The sequence below is a fragment of the Battus philenor genome, unplaced genomic scaffold, assembly GCF_028537555.1.
Source record: "Battus philenor isolate CCGP_79_NKW_IND1 unplaced genomic scaffold, ilBatPhil1.0.hap1 SCAF_1, whole genome shotgun sequence".
In the NCBI taxonomy this organism is placed as follows: domain Eukaryota; kingdom Metazoa; phylum Arthropoda; class Insecta; order Lepidoptera; family Papilionidae; genus Battus; species Battus philenor.
The window spans coordinates 11,387,389-11,414,765 of NW_027181661.1; the positions used below are offsets into that span (position 1 = coordinate 11,387,389).

The following is a 27,377-nucleotide window of genomic DNA, read 5'->3' on the forward strand; positions in this document are numbered from 1 at the left end:
ACACAAAAACGAACTCATTGTCCAAAGTGGACAAGCAGGCCGCCACGATCAGACAAGGTTTAAGAAGACATGGCTTTTAAATAGCTTAAGTAAGAAAACGATTATGATAAATATGATCAACTAAAGACGTATCTACCAGAAGAATTTTCAAAGTTGAAAGTAGTTTCATCAATAACATTTTTTTTTATCTCTGTTAAACATTGGTAATTCATGAAATATTACATTTGTGTGCATCACCATCATTATTTCAGCCATTGAACCTCCGTTCACTGTTGGACAAAAGCCTGGCCAACAAATTTCCGATAGGACCTCGCTGAAGCGGCCAACTTTAGGGTCTTCCAACAATCATAATAAGGTCTTTTGTCAACCTTATGATTAGATTAGATGTCCTACGGTTGCGGGTCCGTGGTCTCCAGAACCTTAAAGCCTGGGCGACCATATGTATTACGCGATATGTAGCCTGACGGATAACAGTACATACACCAGTCAAGTATTATTATTTTATAAAGTAGAGCATTTGCTCGTCTGAAGTGGCAATAAGCTGGGTACATTGTTCGTGCAACCGACGGCCGTTGGGCCAAAAGGTTTTCGATTGGCCACCACGAGCCGGTAGTTGCGACGTGAACAGTCCCCCCCCCCCCCACAAGTTGAACCGACGTCATAGTTAAAATCGCAGAAAGTCGTTGGATACTGGCAGCGCTTGGCCGGTTATAGTGGCGATCTTATGGGGAGACCAATTTTTTATTGTTATTTTCTAGGAAATTTTTATGAAAGGTTATTATTTATACATGTAATAATATGTATAGAAAGTGTATGTTCTATACATATTATTATTACATGTATAAATAATAATCCGTTGACCGTCTTCTCGATTTTTTCTTACTTTTTTTACTTTACTTTTTTCATATAATAGCACTGTAACTAAAGTATGAGATCCTTGTTTTAATTAATTTCACGCACAATAGATTGATTAATTTTATTATTTAGCGAGCCGTTCAATATTGTTTTCAGTTTTATTAAGTTATTAACGTTTAGACGGAAGCTAGCATAATTATTATGGTGGCATATATATATGGTCAGTATACACTTACAATAGGCAACCATGTCTAATTATGTATTTTGTTATATAAAACTAATGTAAATTTATATTAAGTTGTTGTTGTAGTGCTTTTGGCGTGCCTATTTGAAATAAGTAAATAAATAAATACAATAATTCATACAAATCGTTTTGCGCGATAAGCAGTATTATCTGTAATATGTTTTAATTAGTTTGCAGTTAATTTATGTTAAAGATAGTGTTGCCAAAAATTTAGCACTTTCTTAATTATATGATTAAATTTATGAAATAAAGCGTTAACGTTTTCTTTTCACTTGGTTCTATTAGCTTTCTACCTGGATAAATTTGATTTTATTATTATTTATCAATAAACATCATTGGTCCGATGTTGAAATTGATCCATGGTTAAATAACCGTTCAATAAAGACATGCAAAACAGTAGTGATACGAATAATGGCTCACCTGAAATTCGAAAGACGGGAAAATCGAGACGGTGTCGATGTCGGCGGTGCTCTCCTTCACCATCGGGCATTGTTCTTCTTTCTCCTTTTAACAAAAAGTTAGTTACGAAAACAACTCAACGTCTTATTTTATGTCTTATTTATATTTATCGGGTCCTACTGTAATTGAACCCTGCGTCATTCAGGTTGAACAATAGTTTATCGCTAAGGGAGTTGGATATTTTTCTTCTACCTACAATATAAATTAAAAGTATACAAGTCGGCAATAACCCTCATATTGCTATAGTTTAAGTAAATAATTTGTAAATAAAAATCAAAATAAAAGTAGTTCAATGTGGTGACAAATAAGAACTCTCTCGTTTTGAAATTAACATTAACTTAACTAGAAATTTAATTAATCTATTATTATTGAGCATTATTGACCGATGAATACATTTAATTGAAGTAAAATCATCATAAAAACGATCATAGGAACCTAAAATTATTCAGTGAGGTTAAAAAAATAAATCATTAGAATAACCTATCAGAACCTTCTCTAGAAGGATAATAATAAAACTAAATTTTTAATACACAAATTCAATTTATAACTAATCATGTTAAAAATGTTGCTTCGTTACAAAATATTGTATGTCCGTCCAAAGGGGAACCTTTTCTAAAAACTCCTTTTGGGTTTTTGTAATATACTCTGCTTAAGGCTTAATCAAAATTAGATGTGCATTATTTCATATATTCAGAATTTTTAACGTTTTTAAAGTTGTAGTAGATTTATAATTCGCATGGTTTTATAATATATTTATTTTTAAGTTTTTAATTGTACAGTACACAGAACAATTAAACGCCCCCTGCATAGGCCTAGGCATAGGCCGCCCCAAAAGATCACCATAACGACAGGTCTTGCGCTTTTCGCATCCAACGACTTCCCACTGTATCGTTGGACCACCCAGTGGGTGCCCTGCCCACGCCGCGTCTACCGGCTATCGGTCGCCGCTAGAGAACCTTTCGACCATAAGACCGTCGGTTGCACGAGCGTCGTACCTTCAGACGCCCACTATTCCTTTAGACTAGCAATTCTTCGAGCTACGTCGGTGATGTTGGTTCTTATGTGGATTTCCTCCGAGCATAGCCCTTTCCATTATTCTCTGCGTGACTTTGAGACTGCTCATAAAGCCCATCATCATAGTACATAGATAGTTACGAAGTACAGGAAAACGGCTCATAGATTAACCTCATATATTTAAAGTATAAATATATAAACGTGTTTTCCAACTACCGTGACTTTTAATAATATAACGGAGCACTTTCGGATCCTTTTTTTTCCTCGTGTGTGCTCTTTCTTTACTTATAACTTTTATTTACCAAGTACGTCTATGTTTTGATTTAATTTTCCCTTGTATTTACCCGGGATGTCGAAAGCTTCACAATCAATTGGCCGTCGATCGTTGTACTAGCTTCTTTTTTACAGCTTTTAACGCCGTCGATGCAATTGACGCGCAAAATCGTTTAACGCTGTGGTCGCTTTTCAGTAAACAATATTATACGAACCATGAGTTCCTTGCGCTAGAGAAGGTTTGCAAGTCTTGTGTAAAATTGCAAGCGGCACGGTTTGAAGAATGAAGTACTGTCACAGCAAAACTAGTGCCTGATTGCTAACAGAGATTATTTGTCTGAGAAGTGAAACATGGATTTTTGTATTGTTTCAGCCTACAGACGACCAGTGTAAGGTAAAGGCCTCGATATATACAGTGTGATACGCTATAATCGTCACACTTGGCAGGCGGGTTGGCGATCGTAATGTGGTATTATGGTACAACATACTATGGATGCTGCTGTCCATCCTCTGGAAACTTATTTGTGATAATTGGAAATTTTCAATAATTAATGCGAAAAGTGTAAAATATAAAGGATGATATTCCGGGAATCGAACCCGCTTCTCTCTAATAACACACAAGGACACAAAACGAATTCAAATCGACTACCTCAAATACACTAGGTCGTGCTTCATTTCCGTCCGCAATATTGCACAATGTTGCTCTAGTAAAAGATGTATGAACAGTTTGAGGTCGTTTAATATTATACATTTCCTTTTACCTAGTATAAAACAAACGCTACAGCGAATATTTCCTATTGAAAATTATACATCACATTTCTCTTACTTTGGCAGTCGCAATAACTAATTTCGCCCTAGGTCTGAAAACCCTCCCTCCCCCCGTCACCTTTTGAATTAATCGGTCAGATTTTGGTATCGTTGGATGCGTTTCATCATAATTTCTGCAGCAGAACATCCACTGCTAGACATATGCTTCCCTATATATTGGAAGCTGCCTGCTCAGTGTCCACCGATGAACTGAATAAAGCCATCTGTCCACCGGTGGACGATATAGGCTGCGTATGAACTAGTGCGTGATTTTTACTCCAGAAACTCAGGACTTCAGCGGCCATTCAAGGTGCCAATCTGCCGAAATATGTCGTTACTTTTCGTTTCCGGATCTCCCGATTCGAACTCCTGATGTAATTGAGAGTATAGCCATACCCATGACTCGTTGAGCGATTGGGAACTTAAATGCTTTTTGCTTTTGTTTTTATATCAATTTAACTCCCCAGAACAAAAGCAAGATGGTTAAATTCACTCGACTAGTCACAAAAAAGGAAATAAACAAGAAAAGATGATTTTCCAGTACCAAATAACTTTTACGTAAAATTGCGTGTGAACGAGATGGCCTATGCTTGTAAAACTACTTTTCAGGCGTAGATATTTTCGCATGCCGCATGCCCTGAGCTTTAGCAAGATAAGTATTGGCTGGTTGCGGTTAAATTGTAAAAGATCAAGTTTCTGCAGCAAATTTTTGTCGGTATGCTACATTTTTAGTTTACACCCTATTTCTTTTCAATACATTCGTTCCCTAAAACGCGTGTAAAAAAACATTTGGTACATTTTGAGATAAGTTGCACAACTATAAAGAATCATGTAAGTTGAAAAAAAAATATATAAAAGAAAATGATTAATTTTTATTATTAACAAAAAATAATGAACAGTCAATTTTCAATTATAAATTAATTTCGCAAATTATCATCACTACTTGATAAAAAGCGTACACGTTTATTATGTACTGGATCAAAATTCTATTTACGTGTCAGATATGCGGAGGTCTACTAGCACTGTTATTGGTGGGTTCGATGAACCTCGTTATTTCCCCAATTATTTTACTTTGTTGTATAGAATAAATTCCTGTAAGTAGTGACAAATTTAGAATTAAAAAAAATATGTAAGAGTCCGTTTAAGAACAAAGAATATGTATTTATTCCTATTGGTAAACTGCGTTATTTCCAAATCATGTAAAAAAAAGTTGGTTTTATATAATTTAAAAAGGTTTCAACTTTGACTTAAAAAATTAATTTGTCTCTTCTCCTTTTTCTACAACACTGGAAAATAAGGTAACGTCGACTTTTATTTTAAAAATAAATTCTTTTTACATAAATGTTTTACAATTTGTTAGCTTTACTTACTATTCTTGCTCAATTAACATTTAAAAATGGGACACAAAAATTTAACGTCTGTTGTAAACGGTTTTTAAGAAAAGCTTGCACTCGAAGTTAATCACCACAATAACGATGTTAGTTTTTGTCACAGAGTAGATATACGCTAGCAAAAATAATGAAACACGGAAAGGTAGAAAATATCCTAACTTTTTAGCTTATCCTTTACAAGGAATACTACTAGCGTGAAGGCAGCTTTAGAGATATTTTCCATCATTGAACTGTAGACGACACACAAAACCCGTGCAGGTTCATTCATAGTATAACTATATAGCCTCATCCTTTATTCATCAGGATGCACAAGGAAACCTATTAAGTTGTACAAAGGCCTTTAGGTATGTAAATTGATACAACGGCGTCGCGTCTATATATAACTATCAATATTTTAGACACCTCCAAATTTACGTAGCACTAAAATCTTCAAGTCAGTGACAGTTTAAAATCAGTCGTGTACTTTACGCGATACATACCACAAGATTTTGACATCATGTCATTAAGGTTGAGCATTAGTAATATTATGTTATTGTTGATAAATTGATTTCCGTAAAGTTTTTTCCTTTTTCTTATGTTTAAATAATCTGTGTAGAATTGTTAATAATATTTGATTGTTTTAATATTTAATTTATGAATTTAAAATTGTTAGTTTCAAACGTCGTACAGTCAATATTCAAAATCGAACTTGCATTGTGTATGATGATTTGAAATTTATTTCACATTTTTCTTTTCTTTTCGGAGTTAGGTTATTATTTTTATGACTAAACTTTTTTTATAGCTCTATTCACTTATAATAATGATGCTAATAGTTCGTCTTCCTCTTTTCAGCTGACAGGGGCTCACTGCAAGGTATAGGCCTCCCGCAAAGATTGCCAATATCGGTCTCCAGCCACGACTCTAACTATGTCGTCGGTTCACCCAGTGGAGAGCCTACCCATGCCGCGTCGACCGGCTCATGGTTGCCAATCGAGAATCGTTCTGTCCCAACGACCGTGATTGCGCAAGCAATGCAAGCAAAGCAATTCTTAATATGTTGTACCATAATACCACACTACAATCGCCGACTCGCATGCCAAAACGTGGCGATTATAATACCACCCTCTATAGATATCTTTGAGAGGGAGAGGGGGAGGCCTATGCCTTGCAGTGGGCGTGTATGGACGTACAACTATGTTATATGCGTATTTTGTGTTTGATTATAATATTTTCGTAATAGTCGCTAGTGCAGCTAAACATAAAAATAAAATCTTTGTAGTTACACATCATCTACTAACAAACAGTTAATAACAAACAACATTTGTATATAGTTAATTTATTATAATTATCTTAATTTAACAATGGCAGAATAAAAGAAACAAAAAATAACAGTTATTTTTATAAAAATTGGTTTGACGGTAAAAACATATTATAATTATATTGAATAGATTAAGTAAACTTGCAATTAATAGATATGGCGTTGCCTATTTTATTACTTCTATTGGTGGAACTTTCATGGGTTTTAATTCAGACCATATGTTGGGATAACAATGGCGGCTTATTAAGCGTGCGCTGTAGTGTCTTTGACATAACACGACTTGCACAGCGAATAATACCCTTAACACGTGAAGATCATACACGAGATATTTGCTCAGTGAAATTTAAAATACCTACCTTTAACTATAAATCATGTTCTTTCACTGAATACATTAAAAAAATCCATAATGGAATTTTAATATATGTAAATTTTGGATACATATTCTAAATGAATGAAAAAGAATCAATAAAAATTCTTAAACCTTCACATAAATATTATTTATTATATGTACTGTTACAATCTTACCAAAATATGAGTTGGCATTTATGGGAAAACGGAGTATACGTATGTAACATCATTTATCAGCAAGTCTTACAATATTTAAAATTTTATTTATATTTTATTTATTTATTTATTCTCCTAATCAATAACTTCAATCTATCATGAACATAATAATTTCAGTACACAATTGCGTCAACGTCTGTATATATTTATATAGGTATCGTTGGCATGCTAACAGTGAACCGTAAGCCGTAACAGTGAAGAGTGTAAAAGAATTTCTCTACGAGGTCGAATTAGAAATGAGGAGATCTGTAGACGAAAGAAAGTAACAGACATAGCCCAACGGTTTAGAACTGAATATTTCTCTGGCTTTGAGTTCGACGAGGAGAGGTTACAGATCGGTGAGCGCAGCGTAGCACATCAACCCATAAAGTGAAAAGACCACCTTGTTAACCTTAACAAGGTTGTCGGAATACCCTAAATACAAGCCGCTTCTAAGCGATCTTATTGGCAAGTGCTATCCTCGTATGCCTTCTTCATATATTTACGAGACATGCCCACGACCAGCAGTGGACTCCTTACAGTTGAAACGATGATGAATGACAACGTATTCATATATACGAATAGTTTGAATCATTATGACATATTTAAGATGCTTACTTTTTCCTGCCGGAGATTCTCGTGCAGTAACGGTTGCGGTGGCTTGAGATCATTCGCATTGTTAGTTAAACTGTTACCTGGAAAAATAAAACTCTGTTAAAATAGGCGTCACAGTAGTAGTTATATACAGTTGGGAATGTATCCTGACTTTAGTTAGTTTTGCTAAATCAGAAGTTGCTAGACTTTTTTCTCATAGACTACTTTCAAAATTTAACTGGTTCCGGTACCTGAACCTTCTAACCATATTTCAAAAACTCAAAAAAAAATATTAAGATTAAATTTAACTACGAAATTTGACTGTGTTTAATCTTCTCAAATTTGTACGCCTGTCTCCGCTATCGAAAGTTTGTAACACCAACATAGACCTCTGTTAGCCTTCCACGGAACCTAAGGGATCGGCATGAACTTTGGACCACAAAAATCTGAATAAAAAATATTAAGCTGATTATTCAAAAACATTCCTATCCTTATTTGAAATGTTTGTGGGATGTATATCTGTGTCCAGCGGTCCTACGGATGAAATACTGATTTACTTTTTTGATCAGAAGTCTTTCAATGACACTTATGCAATCGCTGAATGGTTACCTCTATAATTTACTGAAACATTGATTTCTGGCGTACATATATATTTGTTATAACATTTAAATATTAAAAAATCAGCAATATGTATATATATATGCATATTCATATATCTATATATGTGTAATTTTTTTATATATGTATATACACGTTATCACCCGAACAGATAGTAGACTCATGACTCATGTATCTATTCTTCGTAAAATAGAGAATGTTTGAATTATTTATCTGTGCTGTACTTAAATAAGTAAAGCATGGTCACAGATAATAATAAAAGATATTGAATTTTTTATTTGCTTTTCATTAGGGTTCTGTTCACAAACAGATCAGAGAACAATGATGAAGATGAACAAACAAATAATTTTTAATTAATGGCTTGAAGTTTTCAATTTAAGTGATTTCTTTCAAATCATATTCCGAACGAATTTAGAATGTTTTATCATTCATTTATATCACTTTGGAAACGTCAAGACATTGATGTTTCATACATAGGCTTCCGGCAGGTTCGGAATGTTAATTCTTATTAAAAGAACCCCGCAAGAAACTTGATAGTTACTCTCTTAATGCATACTTTACAATTTTTTCTTATTAGAAATCGTCTTTTCGCCACGTGAAAATAACCATACTAATCCCATGTTTGTCCCCATGCATTTTTATCTCCTATATAATGTTTAATTCGAAAATATGCTTTACGGATTAATCTAGAATATAAGCTTTGAATTGATGAAATTGATTCTAAAAGTGTTAGTGAAACGTATTCAATCGATATACTCGTAGAAAATAAATACATTAAATTGAAATGTGTGTTGTTTGACGTGAAAAGGTTATTATACGTCAAACATCAGACGTAATTTATTAGATTATTGTTTGTTGTTCAATATATATTGTGAAAGAATGTAACGATTATTTTATTTATTTGTAGGATATATTTTAAGTTTCAAAGTGACTACTAGTGACATGCCTATAATAATATTTCTAATTCAACCGTAAAAGTAAATGTATCATGTGTCAAATAAAGAAATAGTTAAAAACATGTATTATAGAATGTAAACTGATAACATATCAAAAGAGATGGATTACGTTTTAGATCTTGTCGTAGTATAGTTTTATAGGGAGCAGTGACTAAAGACTTAATGTAAACATTGTAAATAAAATTGAATATTAATGACAATATAAAAGTTCCAAATAACTACTTTATTTGTAGGTAAAAAGTTAATAAATTAAATCGTTAATAAGCTATAGAATATAAATTCTCCATAATTTTAACCCAAAGGCGTCCACTGACTGCCTGCTCCATAGATTTCTCATAAGACCGATGCGAATAAGACTTCCTTCGCTGCTCTTGCCTGACCATGGTTTCCACTTCAGAACCTTAAGGTCCCAGTAGCAATAAATACTGCGCTGAGTGTGGCCTGACTACTGCCACTTCTACTTACCAAACCGCAAATATATTACATAAAAAATAAAGTAGACTATATTCTTGTAATTATTAAAAAATAGTTTCTCGTTCCAATGGGGTACAGAAGAGACACAAGTGTATAAAACCGACGTACATTTATTGGATCAATTTTCGATAGGTTTTATTTTATATTTTTATAGCACATACTACACAAACTTTTACGTAATCTTAAAAAGGCTTTTTTAGATAGCTGCCTGATACCGAATACAGGAGAAGAAATAACTTTTTCAGTGCTAAGGTTACCAAAAAAGAATAAAGGCCATTATTAATCTGGCCACGAGCTTTAACAGCCTCAATATTAAATTTAAATAACATTTAATACTTTCCGACATTAAGTCTGAATTAGTACAAAAACTGAATTAATCTGTACTGGAAAGGTGTATATCTATATTGATTATAAGTTGGTAGGCAGATATCACAAACTAAATGAATTATTGTTAGCGGCAAATCGCGTTAGTAGTACAATTAGTGGGTGGTATATATTAGGCAAGATCGTGACTGAAAGGGGATCCACGAGAATTGAGAACAAACAGAGCTGGCCTTCGATTCGGCCTATCGTATAAATTGCGTTCATGGAAAGTACAAATAAAACGATTTTTACGATTGAACAGACGGTCCTGTATATTTTTCCTCATATTTCTAATATAATTAAAAATATTCTACAATATAAATTATAGAGCGAAATAAAATATAGGAATATCGTCGCTAGTGTAGGTGTAGGTAGATACCCAAATCTTATGCATTTTATTGATGATGATTCAATGAGATGTCTCACAATAATTTTCTTCGAGATCGAATATGCGACGAATGAATTGCTCTGCACTCATTGAAATTTATCAATGTATGTATAATAAATAAACATAACATACGTATAACATACAATAATAACACAACATACATATTGCCTACTAATTCAAATATTAATTTTACTTATAATTATTACGTAAACCAAGTGTATAAAAATAAAAACGGGCTCAAGTTTATGTTTCGTTAATTTTGTTAGTTTTTAATTATTCCCAAAAGCAATCCTTTCCTTGAATTTTAATTACAAATCAATAATATTCCAAATTCCATATATATATACAAATATACATATACATATATTTATATATATATATATATATATACGTGTGTGTGTGCGAGTGTGTGCGAGTGCGTGCGTGCGTGCGTGTGTGCGTGTGTACGTGTGTGCGTGCGTGCGTTCGTGCGTGCTAGCGTGCGTGCGTGCGCTTTTCTTCTAATCTCCTATTAACTATGTATGAAAATAAGTTATCATAGAAATCGCTTTTTCTTAATTATTTCCTTTTAATTATTAATCCCAAGCACTATCTGTATTTTATTTTTAATCATAGTCGTACGAGGGACGACGCGGAAATATTTCATAATACCGATAATTAGATTAAATATTAATTTACAAATTATGCATTACTTATCAGAATAATCTATGGTGGTCTATTCCACGGTATTATCGAACGCAGTAACCGTTTTTTTATCATTACGATTAAATGAATGTCTCATGATGCAAAGTCGGAACTGTGGATGACCCAATAACTCCACATCTGCCACAGTCAAATACTGGGTCCGTTTGGCCGAATGTTTTGGTGCGTTGTTTAAAGGATAACTCTTCTTCATAAAAGTTGTACTCGAACTTGTTATGTATTTTTTTGATAGAATAACAGCAATATTGTTTGATTTTGCTGGTAAGTAACTCTCTTGTCACATTGTATGCCGCGAGCATGTGCCGCATATAGTTTCTGTAATCACTGGAGAAGGACGTCCATGCAAGATATGGAGCTTCAGCACCAAATGATACCCAAAGTCTTAATTGCTCACCGAAATCGTGCATTAACGTAATTTTTAAGTTGCGACCAATTAGTAGAATAAAACAAAAATAATGTAAGCCTGTGAAAAGGTTTGGAAAAAGTTATATTTTTATAACATTAATTCTAAGCTGGCCATTTCCACTAAAAACTGTTCGTGTCACCAACGTACGTGCACGTCTAGTCTGTGTCGCCTGTTCTAATTAGATTTGTGTGATTCTCTATTGTTGCCTCATATTTAAAGGATTAATTAAAAAAATATTATTAAATTACAGCTTAGGACTAATAGACACGTCTATAATTCTATGTAAATATGCTCTTACCTATATATGTATAATGTATAATGACTAAACGTTTTTAGAAACCAGAAGGACATTCATCATTATAAAGTTTCATAGTGTTCTCGTAATATGTGCAGAATTTAAACTCGTTAAGTTTTTGATCCTTAAAAAATTCTCAATCTTTTCTCTTCTAATTTGATCCAAGTTTTACACCCTTTTACAATTTTTTCGTATTCTCAAAACGTTTAGCAGGCGTTACGGCTTGTCGGTAATTGGAAACTAATTAACATAGGAAATAAAACCTGTATATTCCAATTTCATGTTGTAAATATTTGTTTTGTTGGTTACTGGATGTATCAGAAGTTTTTGATGAAAATTTCTGTAACACTGACAAAGTTATATAAACTATAAATTTATTTGCGAGTAACAAGTAATGTATATAAAATCGAAATTATTGTATTTTACATAGTTTATAACCCTTATGTCTTATTTCTTGCTCAATCTATCTTCTATACATGTATAAAAGATTTACTTCTTTGTCCAATATATAGGTGGAAATTTAATTACGATATCAATGAAACCATAAAGTTTAGTATTAGGTACGAATATTCCTTGCGTCGAGTAAAGATCAGCTAAGAACAGATTTCACGAAATTCCACTAGCTTAATCCCCCTTGGATCAAGGGGCATTCATTAAAACATGCATATTTTCAAAATATTCCTTCTAAAGGTTTTAAACATGACCATATTATTTTTTTTGGCTTGTTTAAAACTACTCGTTATGAAATTACACATAGAATAGGTAGTGCGGGTCGCGCGAAACGGACGAGGAACAGCTAGTAGTTACTTAATACAAGGAAAGAAATTGCAACCTGAAGATATCGTTTAAATATTAAATAGTACATGCTATGATAATTAAGAGACAGAAATTAGATATAGCCCATCCTATTCTCGTGAATACCTATTTTAAAAACTACAATTTAAAATGCACTTAAAAGTAAGAGATAAAAAAGCGACTAAATAATTAACAAATATCCATGTTGATAAATAATATTGTTTTTTTCATAATCTCAACTCTGATAATACTTATATAAACCTGATTTCTTGTTGCCTACCGTCAAAAAACTGTAACTCTTATTAAAAATGTTTAAAAATATAAAACATACTTATATATAAACGCGCAAAAATGATCGAACTCGTAATTAAATTAAAATTAATTATTATTAAAACTGTTATAATTTTATAAAAACTTAAAAACAGAATCATAAGTGGACTAAATGCTAACTAAAGTCTGATAAATATTTAAAAGAGAGAAAATATGCCTTCTATGCCATCTATCTTGCTTGCTCATCATAAATACACATAATGTCATAAATATGAACCTAGTACTTGATACATTGAACATTAACTAATGATCCATATGCTAGGCGAGTTAAATTACAACTAAAGCAAAATATGTAATCAACAAATACGCAGCGGCTCTTAAGCACTGCATGCTCGACATAAATAAATTAGATACATATAATAAAAATCACATATAATGTTACGCCAAAAATATCCTAAATTGTGGATACATATCAGAATAAATTACAATTATTAATAGTGCAACAAGGAAATAAAGAGGCTATTCTTACGTGGTCATTTATATTCATATCAGATAAACTAATACTGCGATGAGATATTTTGTTTTGAACATACGAATCTTAATTGTAGTAAATATTAATTACAGTTAGCACTGAATTACTATGAATTATATTACATTATCAACATCATTTCAGTCTTAGGACATCTACTGCTTTACAGAGGTCCCAAAGATTTACAAAATAAACTAGTTGGAAGAGGCCTGCGTCCAAAGTCTACCGTCCACCTTGTGGGTTAGACGTCCTATGCTGCGTTTGCCGATCCGTGGTCTCCACTCCAGAACCTCAAGACGCGGCCTTTTGTTTTGAGCGCTGTGACCTGTCAATTGCCTCTTCAACTTGCCAATCCCCTGGACTATGTCGTTTACTTTTGTTTATCTCTCATTTTCCAGCTATCCCTCGATACATTATATACTTGTATTAAAGAATAATACCATTAAGTTAATTATCCTCGTTACATTATTTTTTTTAACTAGTTTTGTAACAGTGTTCAGAAAGTCAGAATACTGTTTTATATAAAATAGCCGCATAATATTTGTAATTTATAACCTAAATTCAGGATGCAGCAGCTAGTCATGATTTTATATGCACAAAGGAAGCGAATAAATAAGGCCAAACTAATGACAAAGACTTGCCGGGTACAAGCCCATTCATTCTTTTTTTAAAAAGAGAAATTTTAACATTGCGTTTCGGCTCATAAGATAAATAGATTTTCTTTTTAATCTTAATAAACAGGTAGAAGTAAATTTAAATTTACTGAACATTTATTTAATATGAATCATAATGTCATATTACATTCGTTATATACTAAGCTGCTACTACGAGTATATCATAATTATTTTACTACGCCATAGTAATGTTTTTAAAATAAATCCAAATTAAGATTTTTATATACTGAAGAAGCTGAAAGAAACGTTAGAAAATAAACAAGCACTTGAGGTTTTAATGATGTAATCAAGAATAGTATTTTCCGCATCTTATTGACGCTGAACATTTAAACTATTTAAACAGAAATTCAACTTTCGTAAGATCGACGAGTATATTTAAACTATGATTTAATATATGGTGTCCATATTTACTAGACCTAAGATATAAATACAGAATTAAAAAAATTAATCAAATTAATACAATTGTGTAGACACATATGATTTATTTGTTTTTAACATTGAGTTTTAAATAAAAAAATAGAACGTTTAGTTCTGTATTCAAGGGTTTTATATATAGACCCGAAAAACAAATCACTTCTCGGCAGAATTGTTAATTTTACGTTATAAGTTAAGCATTTTTTATCAGATTCAAAAGGTTGCACTATAACTTTCTAATGTATTCCTAATCCTAATGTAAAACAGTTTTTCATAGTGAACCTCCGGAGAAAATAAAGCAAAAAAACGCGACACATGTACAGAATGTATAAAAAAAAATATTAAAAAAAAAAATTAAAACCATAAGGAAATTTTCGTTAATCAATTAAAATCTAAAAACACATGTAACATGTTATTGAATACTACGTATTCATGTTACATGTTCAATTCATATTGTCTTTATTTAGGTAGGCACTTTTGAATCGTCAATATTTTAACATTATAAGTAGAAAGGTACCACCGGCTTGGAATGATCTTTTGATAAGAGACGGCCAGAAAATGATGAAGATATGCTTTATTTAAACAAAATTTAATAATGTTTGATGTAAATATCATAATATTAACCATGTAAATGAGTTAACCACCACGTGCTACACTAGCGTAGCATTTACTGCTTAAGTAACTATTCACTCAATAAGTTTCCTCGAGCCCAATTTACAATTTTTCGTCAAATATTCCTCTGTATTAATCAAAATACATATCTTCGAGAGAGATAAATTCATTCAAATAATGTACGAGTATAATGTACAATCTTAGCTCGCTGAATAGGCCTCAGCAGTGGCGTAACTAGGGGGTGGCGAGCGGGGCGGCCGCATCAGGCACCACAAGCAGGGGGGGCACCAAATTTGAAAATAATTTTTTAAATTTTTTTTTGAATGATGAATAATGAAATGTTAAAAGAAAAATGAAAACCATAATTTAAAGTTAATAATATAAAGAGAATATCGAATTTTACTATTTTTGTGCTAAAAAAGTTGTTAAATAATATGAACATTAAAAAAAGTAAACGGTTACAAAAATATAATATACACAGTGTTTAAGCCTTTTATTCGCAAAACACATAAAGTGTTTTTTAAAAGGGGCCCTAAATGACAAAATAATAAATTATTACATAATTACAAGATTATTTAATGATAAATAGATTAAATAATCTTGCAATAATGTCAATAGAACATGAACTAGTCGACACTATTGATTTTGAAAATGTGATTAATGACTTTGCAGGCCAAAAAGCGAGGAATGTTCGTTTTTAAATTTTTCCAATAAATTTTATTAAGATTTAATGTTATTTTATATATATTTATTATTATTTTGAATCAAAAAAATATATATTAACTACATTCTGTTCTGAATTTTGAAATTATTTAGAATCTTTGGGAGGGGGGGGAAGGCACCAAGCCCCAATCTGCCCCAGGCCCCAAAGCTACGCCACTGGGCCTCAGTTTCAAAAATCCTTTCATCAGATAAAAATATCGAATTTATATTTTGAAAAAGTCTCACCGGGAACTTAACTCATCTAATTAAACTTTTTTTCATGAAACAATTAATGACACCTACATAATTGTACAACTTCATAAGTAATGTTTAAATTAGCTTTATTTACATTTATTATAGATCTTGCAATTAAAAAAAGTAAAATTGACAAATTGCTACAGTTGAATGCTCGGTATAATACACTTCTCTTACTTTTACATGTAAAAGTTTATTTTATTAAAGTTATTCGAGTATCTCGAGTGTCTCGGCTGAACAAAATATAATACGTCATTCAGATATCATATTATCTTTTAAATGAAAGGAAAAACAATAAATAAAAGAGTATTTTTCAACCTTTTATGTGTCATACCCCTTTCCTTTTTATATAACTTAGCCTTTCTAAAGTTCGTACGGTCCCCTAAGTAATATACATATTTTTTAAATTTACTGAGTAGGGTTCATACTGAAGCTTGAAATTTTAAAATATGTCAGTATAGTTTTTTTCCGCATAAAGGCATTAGATTCCGTACGCTTGGGCATTGATAATAATGAAACAAACACAAAACATCTTTTTACTGTACAGAGGTTAGTCTTTGACTAAAAGGATAATAACGTTATTTACTATGCATATATGTGAAACTAAAATTGTCTGAACAGAATAAACTTTTCGCTCCAAATTTATAAAATAACTACGTCAGTTATTTAGAAAAGAATGGAGACGCTATTTAATAACGGAGATGAAACACGTGCATCGACGTATTTAGGAGACACGAGATATGCAGTGTAATTACTATGATACGATGTATCCAACGGAGCGAATATTTTATTCATCGTGCAGTAAAGGTAGCTTAGTTGTATAAATACTTACAGGGATATGTTTATAGCGTATGCGATGTTACGATGAAAAAATGTTTTATCTGGTTATGTAATGATGTTTTTCGATCTAAAAATGGTTATTGATGGCCATCCTGTTACTGTGTATATTTATATTATCATTGGTAACTTACGACTGAAACGTGATCTCTCACTTCGGGCTTCAATAGCAAGCTCATGGTCGCTAAGCAAGCCAAGAAGTGACAGTGAGTGGACCTCATAATCCGCAGAACGGTTTGCCACTAATGTCTTAAGCTCCTGGAGAGGAGACAACGAACAGGCGAGCACAGTAGAGACTATCCATCCATACGATGAATAGATAACCCTGTTGAGGTTAGAATAGAAATAAAAAACAGATGTGAAAAATCAATAAAGATATATAAAACCCTGTTCTCACAAAAATAGGCGTGAAAGGAGAGGTCTCCAATAGCAGAGATCATATAGGAAAAAAAACATAGTTGAGATTAACGGGACGCCCTAAGGCGATAATTATGATTATGATGATATAGAACAAAATCACACCAATTTTATTTTAAATTTTAGAAAATTTAATTGAGATAATCTAAGAGTAAAATAAATATTTCCTATCAGTAACTTTAATCGTATACATATGGTCATCAATATTTACGCGTTTTAAATGAATTTCAAGTATTTTATTTTAAGGTGATCGTAATGCTATACCAAAGAAAAATAAAATTATACTTTTAATAATTATTGTCAGGCACATAGCTTTAGCCTTTTTGTACTTAAGGTTTTGTACGAATTGGCAGAGAGACTAAATAATTCTCCCATGACGATTTCCTACGCAGTCGAGTACTACATTTAAAATGTTAAAAACGTTTCATTAGCGCCTTACGTCGTAATCGTCTAGACCCGTATAACCGTTGCAATTAGCGATTATAAATTGGGGAGATTTGACTTTAAGGGTTGACAAGATCATCACATTTTAGCCGTAGGATCCATGGATGTTAGACCTATGTCTAAATTTTATTGACTAGATATGGAGTATAGACTCTATATGATATAATGATTATGAAGTAATTTTGATAAATTATATTGAGTATATAATTTATCAAAATTACTTCATAATCGTTTATAAACACAACGTAATACTTTTATTATTTGACAAATAAAACCCAATTACTCGATTTTAATTACAGGCTTAATGGGCATGCCGAAGTTTTCTATTTTTTGTATAGATTATTATTAACGTTATAATTAATATAACAAGCAAATTAGTAACTCAAAGATTGTAAAAATATTATGTAAATATATGTATACATATAATTAATTTATGTAAACACATGGTGAAAAATCACACAATAATATACATTTTGACACAGCAATGCTTATATAAAGACAGACAGGAAAGAACACCTTATATTAAGATTAAAACAGATGCTCTTTCATAAGCATTGCATATACTGATTTTATTTAAAAAGTCCATAACGTTTATATAATATTAAAATATGTTATTTATGATAAAACTGTAAAAGTAGAGACCAGAAGCGAAAATTTTTGTTTTCCGCGTTTCGACACAGGAAGCCGTGAAAATTCTAGGCGAACCTCAAAGACGTACCGGAATGTCGGACAGCGACGGAATTGTGAAAATATAAAACAAAGATACGCAGCAAGATGTAGAAAAATCGAGTATTTACTACTTCAACAATTCCACAAATATTTTGGCTCATTTTAATTATGTCACTACTAATACTTTTGTTTTGAATTCACTAATAACGACTATTACAGAAAAGAAAAATTGTTTCGAAGTGTTATTGTCAATATAATGTAAACAAGTTTTTTTTTTAGTTAATGTATGCTGAATATCAATATTTAACCTAGTAAACTAGGCGTGTTGTAACAGTTCATATTCATCTCGGTATCCACATAACAAGGCGTTTTCAAAGTTTTATAAGGCAAATTCGCATACCAGACGCCATCGTCAACTTGACACTTCAAATTGCTTAATTTAAATTACACACTAATATTAGGTTCCACATATTAAATGAATAAATGCACTTCCATAGGAAATCTGAAATTCATTAACCACAGGAATTATTCATTATTCTAAATTTGAAATTGTGTTCTTGTCCAGGGGCAAATCCAAGTTAGCAGACACTTTAAATCAATCTCTGTTACAGCTTCGAAACAGAAATAAACTACTCATATGAATTTAGACATGTAGCCTTAACGTATTCAGTACAACGGTATGCGGTTCCTGCAACGAGGTTCCAAAACCACACCGTGACCCGACCGCACTGCATACCGACGACGTCATTATTACCGCAGAATTGAATACGTTTACGTAAATACCACTGGCTGGCAGAGTTATTCGAGTATGTTAGCTCTCAAATAATGTCTAGTCGTTCACATTCTATTGGAGCTTTCGATACAGCAATTCAATCGATTAATTGGCGCATAAGTTGACTCTAAACCGTCGTGACTATTATTTCGAACAGTAACCGTAGACAAGTTACGATCCCGGACAATTTTATTTCTATTTCAATATATTTTTCTATTAAAATCAAATCGAAAAGTTAAACTTTTGACATACTATCAACTTGAAGAAACAGACTCTTCTTACGGTTGCGCTCCATTTGTGATTATTGCACAGATTTAATAGGTTAGATTTAGTAATATATATGTAAAAATATATTGTAAATATTTCTGATAAGAAAAAATAGGTTTTTTATATATTTAGTGAGTATGAACGGTATTTATGTAGAACAAGTCGCGTAAATCAACTTTAAATATTAAAGAAAACCCAAAAAACAAAACCGCAGAAATAAACTTTTTAAGTTTTTAATTTAAAAATTAACCTTTTAAAATTTATATGTAAACAACTACTTCCTTAATATTACAATTTATAAAATAAAATAACAGAATTTACTACCATATTTTTTTCTATTGGAAATGTTCTTACAGTAACGACAGTGTGAAACAGATAGGCCCAACGAAGAAATAACAGTTTAATGTACTAGTATTATATACATTGTAAACAAAGATGATAAAATATTCTTTTCAGTTATTCTCGCATTTGCGCAGGCTCCATTTTCTTTCCTTTATTACACAAAAAGAAACAAAACAGCAATTTAAAAAAAATCTATTTGTTTTAGTAATGAACTTTTGATTCGTAACGGTTACATAAAATAGATAGAACGATTATTCCATCGTTGATAAATATTATAATAATATTTTGAAAGAGTTAGGTTCAAGCACTAAATAGGCTGCAAAACTGTAAAAGCTGTCATCATAACTTTTATATTTACCGGCAAAAAATTTACTTTTGTATTAGTAGAAAAACAAAAGTAACCGATACAGCGTAATGGATTGGCAAGTCAACGGATGGCCGCTGGGTCATAAAGGGTCTGGAGTTGAAGCCACGGATCGGCAAGCGCAGTACAGGACATCTACCTAAAAGGTAGACAGACGATTTTATTAAGGACGTTATAAGACTTTGGGTGCATGTCGATTCCAACCGGTTCTATACGGGTCTTTGGGGGGAGCCTATGCCAGCAGTGGGCGTCCTATAAGCTGAAATGGTGATAATTAGAATACGAGTTTTTATAGTTATAGTAACGTCGTAATGCAATAACGTCGTAATGTAAAGTCTGAGATGGCAGGAAGTAATAAATGCGTGCACGCATCCTCTTTATTTACAATTAAATAAGCTTTTAAACGAATACTGATTTTTAAAAATCATGAACAGTTATTAAACTTTTAATTTTAGTTATTCATAATTGGTGTAATTTTATACATGTAATGAAGTCAATATTTAAAATACATATGCGAAATATGTATCAGCTGTCATCAAATTGGTGTAGTTTGAACAACATTAAACACTATCTATATCATCGTACCTAATAACCACGAGTTGACCGATTGTGACAGCGTTAATAGACTTAGTCTAATATGATTACAAAATACAATATGCATCGGCAAAACAATTTTCTTTTCAAAAAGTTTCATGTTATGGCAGTCGACACGAATGCAAAATTGAGATTCGTGTGTAACTGTTAGAAGAGATATTAAATTTTGCTAACGCTCGAATAAGCATACATGTAAGTTTATATTTTAAGTAAATGTTAGACGACACATAAATAAAACGAACGGTTCAGCGCAGTTCCACGACGCTTCATTTTAGAATATGCAAGTGTTGTGTTTGTATTGGTCCATGTACACTTCCCTGGCTCCGGGTGCTGGTGAACGCTTCTACGTGCTGTGTGCTGTCGGTAAACAAACAACATAACTGCAATAAAATACTCTGTTCCTAGTTTCGTAAAATGTCTTTTTTTTAATCCATTTAATAATTTATTCGCAACCTTAAGGTGACTCTTTATAATGCAATTAGCATTATATTGTTATATTAGGCAAGACGATACTTTGTTACTAGTCTATCATGTTAAAATTCGTCTTTAATCGGCACATTTGAAAATCAAAAAATAGAAATTTTACATAGTTTTTATACGATAACGTCTAGCTGCCTATTGTCGCAATTTAAATGATAGTGAGAATAATAATAAACACTCAATAATATTTTCCGAGATTGTTCACAATTAAAAACAGGCAAGATAAAATCTGTTTATTATAAACGATTATTTATTACACGAATTACTATTAAATACACTAACAATATAACAGTAGATCGCATATAAAGTTATATTTAACTAATCTATTACTTTATATCTTATATACCTGTTTCCATTGAACATTATTTATTAATAAGGTTCTATGGATAGATGTAGTCTATCGCGATACCAATTCTTCACTCGTGTCTCTTGGGCCGCGGCAGACGAATAATGTTATTTGAGTTGAGAGCGTTCGTCACGACCTCTAGAAAGTGAGCGATAAGTGATGTTTGGCGTTTATTCTATCATTTCGATGAACGGCAAAGACTTGCTATAAGTGCAATTTTATGAAATTCTGATTGTCTTATTTCGACACGTGGTAACAGTTCGAAAACTTTTCAGGCGATCAATAGATACGTAAATTAGTCACACTTAAGTGGCAGGATTTTATCGATAAGAATTTATGTCCTGTACAGACCATTTTACTTGTCATAATGTGTTTTCAGTCTCTACAACATTATTTTATCGTTGCAATAATTTACAGATTTACCGTAACTATGGATCCTCCCTTACGGTATATTGTCACAAATTAATAAACCAATATCAGCAACAAAAATAATAGTGTCAAAAAAAATTCGCCGCTATAGGCAACTTAAACAAACATAAACTTCTAGCTCGGGACTAATTCCCTTAGCCTTAACATGCTTACCTCTCCCCTCGAGCATCGCCCCACTTTCATCGAGGCTAAATATTGTAGAGGCACGGTTAACCATCTATTGCCCGAGAAAGTATGTTTATGTACTACACCTCTCAAATTGCAAATAACAAAAAGTGACTCTAAGGGCGATGAAACAGTAAAAAGTAATTTTAAAATTGTAGTATATCTAAAGACGTTTATGTTAAATTTCTTTATACACTTAATATCTTAGATAATATAAAGTTATGGGATGAATGACACGGCCTGACTATTCGTCGCCATGGGGCGTTGTTCTATCACCTTGAGACAACTCATTACGTAATTTATTTATCTTCGGCACTATTCCAATAATAACTCAATATTTGCATACCACTGGTTCAACAACTGCTACTATAATAAAATTATTTCTAACTTATTAGTGAGAACACGAATATTAAGATACGAAACAATTACGTTTTATAAGTTTAACTTCGTTATTTTTAATAATTAAATACGGCCATACTATACCCTGGGAGACATTACTTGCCCACATTTAAGGGATACAAACGCTACGGTTTCGACAATATTTGAAGAAATTGCAGCTAATACTATTTTTAACTACTGTTGAATAGTGTTTTTCTTTTCAACATAACACCACCGATTAAAGAGGCTATAGGTCTTTAACATAACGCGGATTGTATAGTATATGTTTTTTTTTAAATAATGAAATTATGTCTTATAATAAAGTCAGTCCTGTGACACAGTGCAGCTATAAATTTTTAATATACAAAATACATACGCCGATAGCAAATCCAGCACTCTCTTAATAAACATTTAGTGATATAATGTCTATTTTAAATTTATTAATAATTAACGACTGTAAGAAATCCTTATTTGAAGCATAGATGTTTAAGGGTCAATTTTAACATTATATGTATTAATTTTTTTGACAAAGGTAACTAATTAGTACCTGCAACTTATAAACGTCTTATATTTTTTTAACAAAATCACAATGTTTTAATGTCCTTACCGGTACTAGATAAGAAAACAAGTTTAAGCCGAAAAACATTAGCCGTCGAGAATATCATAGAAAAATAGCATTACAAATCGTTAAAAAATTAAAAAAATTTAAGCAGTAATTTATTCCTAATCAAGTTAAAATATAACATTAAGTAAAAATATTGTGAACAAATTATACATTGATTGAAATATCTCATTTAAATAAAAATGAAACTGAATAATTTATGAAAAAAATAGTAATTTGACTGACTAAGCAATGATCAAGGCCTCGGGTAACAAATAGGAAAGTTGTTCGAAAAATAGATTGACTCTACAAACGCCACAGGCGACTGATTTTGTTCACTTTGAAGAAAAATTTACATATTTGCTACGAAATGAGATCTGTTCGCTGCATTAAATTTTGGATGCTTATTATTTTTATTTAAATTATTAAGTATCATATCTTAAATCTATTTTCAGTCATAGCGTGTTACTAATACCGGCAAAAAAGTAGAACAAAAAAGCAGCGCACCGAACACATTGAGAATCTCTTTAAACAAAAAGTTATGTTTGCTATGTTTGCCTGTCCGTTCCAGTTGCATTTTTTGTAATTAACAAGGTTTTTTTTTAAATCAGGAGTACATTGATTGTCTCAATAAATAATTTTTTTTAACGAAAAAGCAATTATTGAAACACTTGTTCCTATCCTGGTTTTCTCTATGGCAGTTTGAAACAGTGGTTCCGAAATATAGCATTTCATTTCCAATTACGATTCGAAAATCCGTTTGCGGCTGGCGTTGACTAGTGCATGACAGGCAGCCAACAGCATGATGCAATTCTTCTAAACAACTGTGAGAATGATTAGGCAACCTCAACTATAAGCACACCGCGTTTTTATCGTGGAAACGACACAAGTTTTAAACAAAGACTTTGTGCTATTTCTCACATAAGGTTCTTTTTTTTATGCAGTAATTGTTTTTGCTAGCAATAATTTCAATAATTAACTAAGTTAACTCTATGCGGAAACATCGAAATAAAATTACATAATTTCAGATGTGTACAAATTTCATGACATACATACCGCTACTACGATCATTTCTCAAATACTTTACTTTTTAACCTTCATAGTTTAAAGAGACTAGAATATGTACGAGTATTTGCGTTAGCAACGTATTACGTACGGCGACCGGGACCGAGCGCCGTGAGACGAGCTGAAGATAACCTAACCCCGACCTTACGCCTCAGGGCGTCACATCATGCACATTTAAAATACATTGCAAGTAACATTAATCTTATCGCTGTTACAAAAGCACAATACTTAATTATTAAAGATTTGCGGATATTTTCACGGTTATGGTCGATACAAAATATATTATCGCTTAGAAAGGAATAAACCGTTTCCCTTATCAAAATAATTCGTTTTCATTAATATAAGAAAACTAAAATCGAATAACGACGAGTCACTTGAATAAAATGCTCTTAATGTCTGTCATTCAGTGAGAGAGCAATACGAATATTCTGTTTTGTTTTTTCTTCTTCTTCTCTTTTTGAAAGGGAATAATGAGCAACTCTTTTGATCATAAAATATAACTAGCTGTTAAACAGTAAAAGTAATTCACTATTACAGTTGTCTGTTTATACGCCACACTTAAGCTACAATGAAATTTTGGAAATGTAATGGAAACTGTAGGATGCGGAGTGTAAGTTTTAAAAGTTAACAATTGTGGCACTCTTGTTTATGGGAAGATGTGGCTACTGCATTCTATTATCAGTCCAACTTGACCCCGAGTACTGTGAGAATTATGGCGCTACAAATGGTGTATCAACTGGGCACGTGTAATAAGAGTATTACGCAAAAGACGGACTTACAAACTAACAATTAAGGAATTTTTTGCACGTGGTTTTAAGTTGCACTTGTAGTATTTTTGTGTTATTTTTTTGAGCGTGAATCCGCTCACTGTGTCATGATGCTACGATTAGGAGGAAAAGATTGTGTCGACTTCGACAGTGGAGCGTCTGCAGCGCCTATGTTAAAGTTATTAAAGTATTTATCGGAGGGGTACGAGTGCACGCGCGGCTGTCGTCGCGCGCGCCGCTTCTCTTGCTCCGCGACGAACATACGTTTCCGCCCGCACCGCTGCCATCGCCGAAAATACGATTAGCAACTTCAGTCACCGTCTGCGGTCTCGCTTTGTATTACACTGAAAATATACGGCAATGGAGAACAAAAACTAATATAAGGATATCTTCGCAGAAGGGCCTACACCTTCGCCACGCCGGTCCAAAAACCAATGCAGTCCTATTGTCTCAACCCCGTTCATAAAGCAATCATAGCTCTGATTTAGAATAAGGATTAAGAGCGGCATTATTTAGACCGCCGAAAGTTGTATGCTGGCATAAAGAGCCATGCGCATCCACTGCCGGCAATTAATGACCACCTTTTGTACACTGAACATATTTTAGAAAATATGTATTAAGTACAAATCTGTTCCAGAGAAAGATGCCGCATGAAGATAGACCTACGTGTACGAGTATGTGAGTCGCATTTTCACACAAGCAGAGAAGAACTACTCGACCACAGAATGTGAGGGCTAAGAGGTCCCTCAGGCTCTTGCTCCTAAGCATCTTCGCGGAAGGCGTGAAGTTGAAGCGAAGCGGTAAAGTTAAAAAAGTGTGAAGTGTCTCTGTGTTTTGTCCAAGTATGAGAACACTAGTTGTGGACTAAAGGGGTAGTGTCCAGGTTGTGGCGTGTTTTAAAACTTAACAGATGCTGGACACTATTGTTTTATTGACAGATGTGGGTGACGTTAGGGGAGTAAAAAGAAAATTAGCCTCATTCTAGCACTCGATTGCCAGTCCGATTTGGCCTCGTGTACCGCGAGAATTACTAATGTGTAATCTGCATCACAGTAGCGTATATTGTTAGAGCGATTCCCAATATTCATGAAGTGCCTTAAAAGGACGTTAATGAAGTTTATTCGTTATAAGCTAACGTAGGTACATTACAACAGTAATTTGAAGTCTGTTTTTTTAAATATATGATTGATTATTTACTTGTGTACTTGTAAAGATTTTGAAGAATCCAAAAACTGTAGCGCTGTTCACGATGGCAGCCGAAAAAAAACAAAGGCAGAGATGTCATGGCAGACATGTGTTAGGATAATAGCGCTATCGTTAAAAAATCCGCATAAATATTCCCAGAGACAATAGACGTGTTCGTAGCTAAACCAAGCTTGATTGACTGCAAAAACTAAAACTGAAGCGAATGGGTAATCTAATAGTATTGTAAATATACATATCGACGCTGTGCATTTTTAACAAAAAGCTTTGTTTAAGAAAATTTTCAATACGCTGTTCTTTTTTATTTGTTTTGACAGGGACGGCATTGTCACATTGCCCAGCAACAGTGGTTGGATGAGGGTATTCGACAGAAAAGACCTGATCAACATGGTCACAACATGATGCTTCATGACAGCGGCACGCACCATGTTGCACAAATCGTCAAAGATGTATTCCAAGAGGCCGAACTGAAAGTTTTTCAGCATCTGCAGTATTTTCCGGACCTTGCACCAACCAATTATTATCTCTTCCTAAGGACATTACCTTCGATAACAAAGAAGTCCTTAAAAACTCACTCAACAACTTCTTTGACACCATACCAAGCGATTTTTGGCGGAACGGCATCAACAAATGGGTCGAAGGTAGGAAGAGGTTATAAATATCAACGACAAATATATAATGAATTAACTTATTGATATAATTATTGTTTAAGTAAGTCTTTGGTAAAAACGGTACGAATTTATTTCTCAACCTATTATATCAATATTTTCATACCACGTTTCCTAATCCCAATTTTTTATTTACTCACTATATGCCATTATTACTTTCTACTGTCAAAGATTCATAGTAAACAGCAATCCACAATTGTACAAAATCATTCACATATTCATGGTAAGCTTCGGTCATACATTTGAGCGAGAATCCGTCAACTTCGTGCTCTTGGTAAGGAATATTCTGCCGAGAAAAATAATGTAACTCGAAACTTTGAACGATATTGCACTTCCAAACGTATATACTAGACACCTATATAGAATAGAGAGAAGAAAGCATCGGACCTTGAAAGCGAAATTCTTACAAACTGCTGCTGCTTTAACTCGACGTGTTCGGTAACAAAGAAACTAAAGTTAATGCGTATTTGTTTGTTAAATTTTATTTATTTAATATACGATAACAACTATCAACATCAAAAAACATTACATTAAGCATAAAAACAGTTGCCATATACAATTTAAATGTAACTTCTAAAATAGTTTTGATTTTTCTTGCTTTCTCTTCTAAATGTTCCATAATACTGTTAATCTTTTTAC

The 27,377-nt window shown here is 32.6% G+C and overlaps 1 protein-coding gene across 1 annotated transcript in view; it reads right to left on the bottom strand.

Annotated features, from left to right (window-relative positions):
• The window catches only part of alpha-Man-IIb (alpha-Mannosidase class II b), a 56,835-nt gene that overhangs the window by 12,269 nt on the left and 17,189 nt on the right, over nucleotides 1-27,377 (bottom strand). The window contains exons 3-4 of the mRNA XM_068777189.1: nucleotides 7,502-7,578; nucleotides 1,520-1,603 (exon numbers count right to left, since the gene is read on the bottom strand). Coding sequence (XP_068633290.1) covers nucleotides 1,520-1,603; nucleotides 7,502-7,578 — 161 coding nt within the window. The remainder of the gene's footprint in view (nucleotides 1-1,519; nucleotides 1,604-7,501; nucleotides 7,579-27,377) is intronic.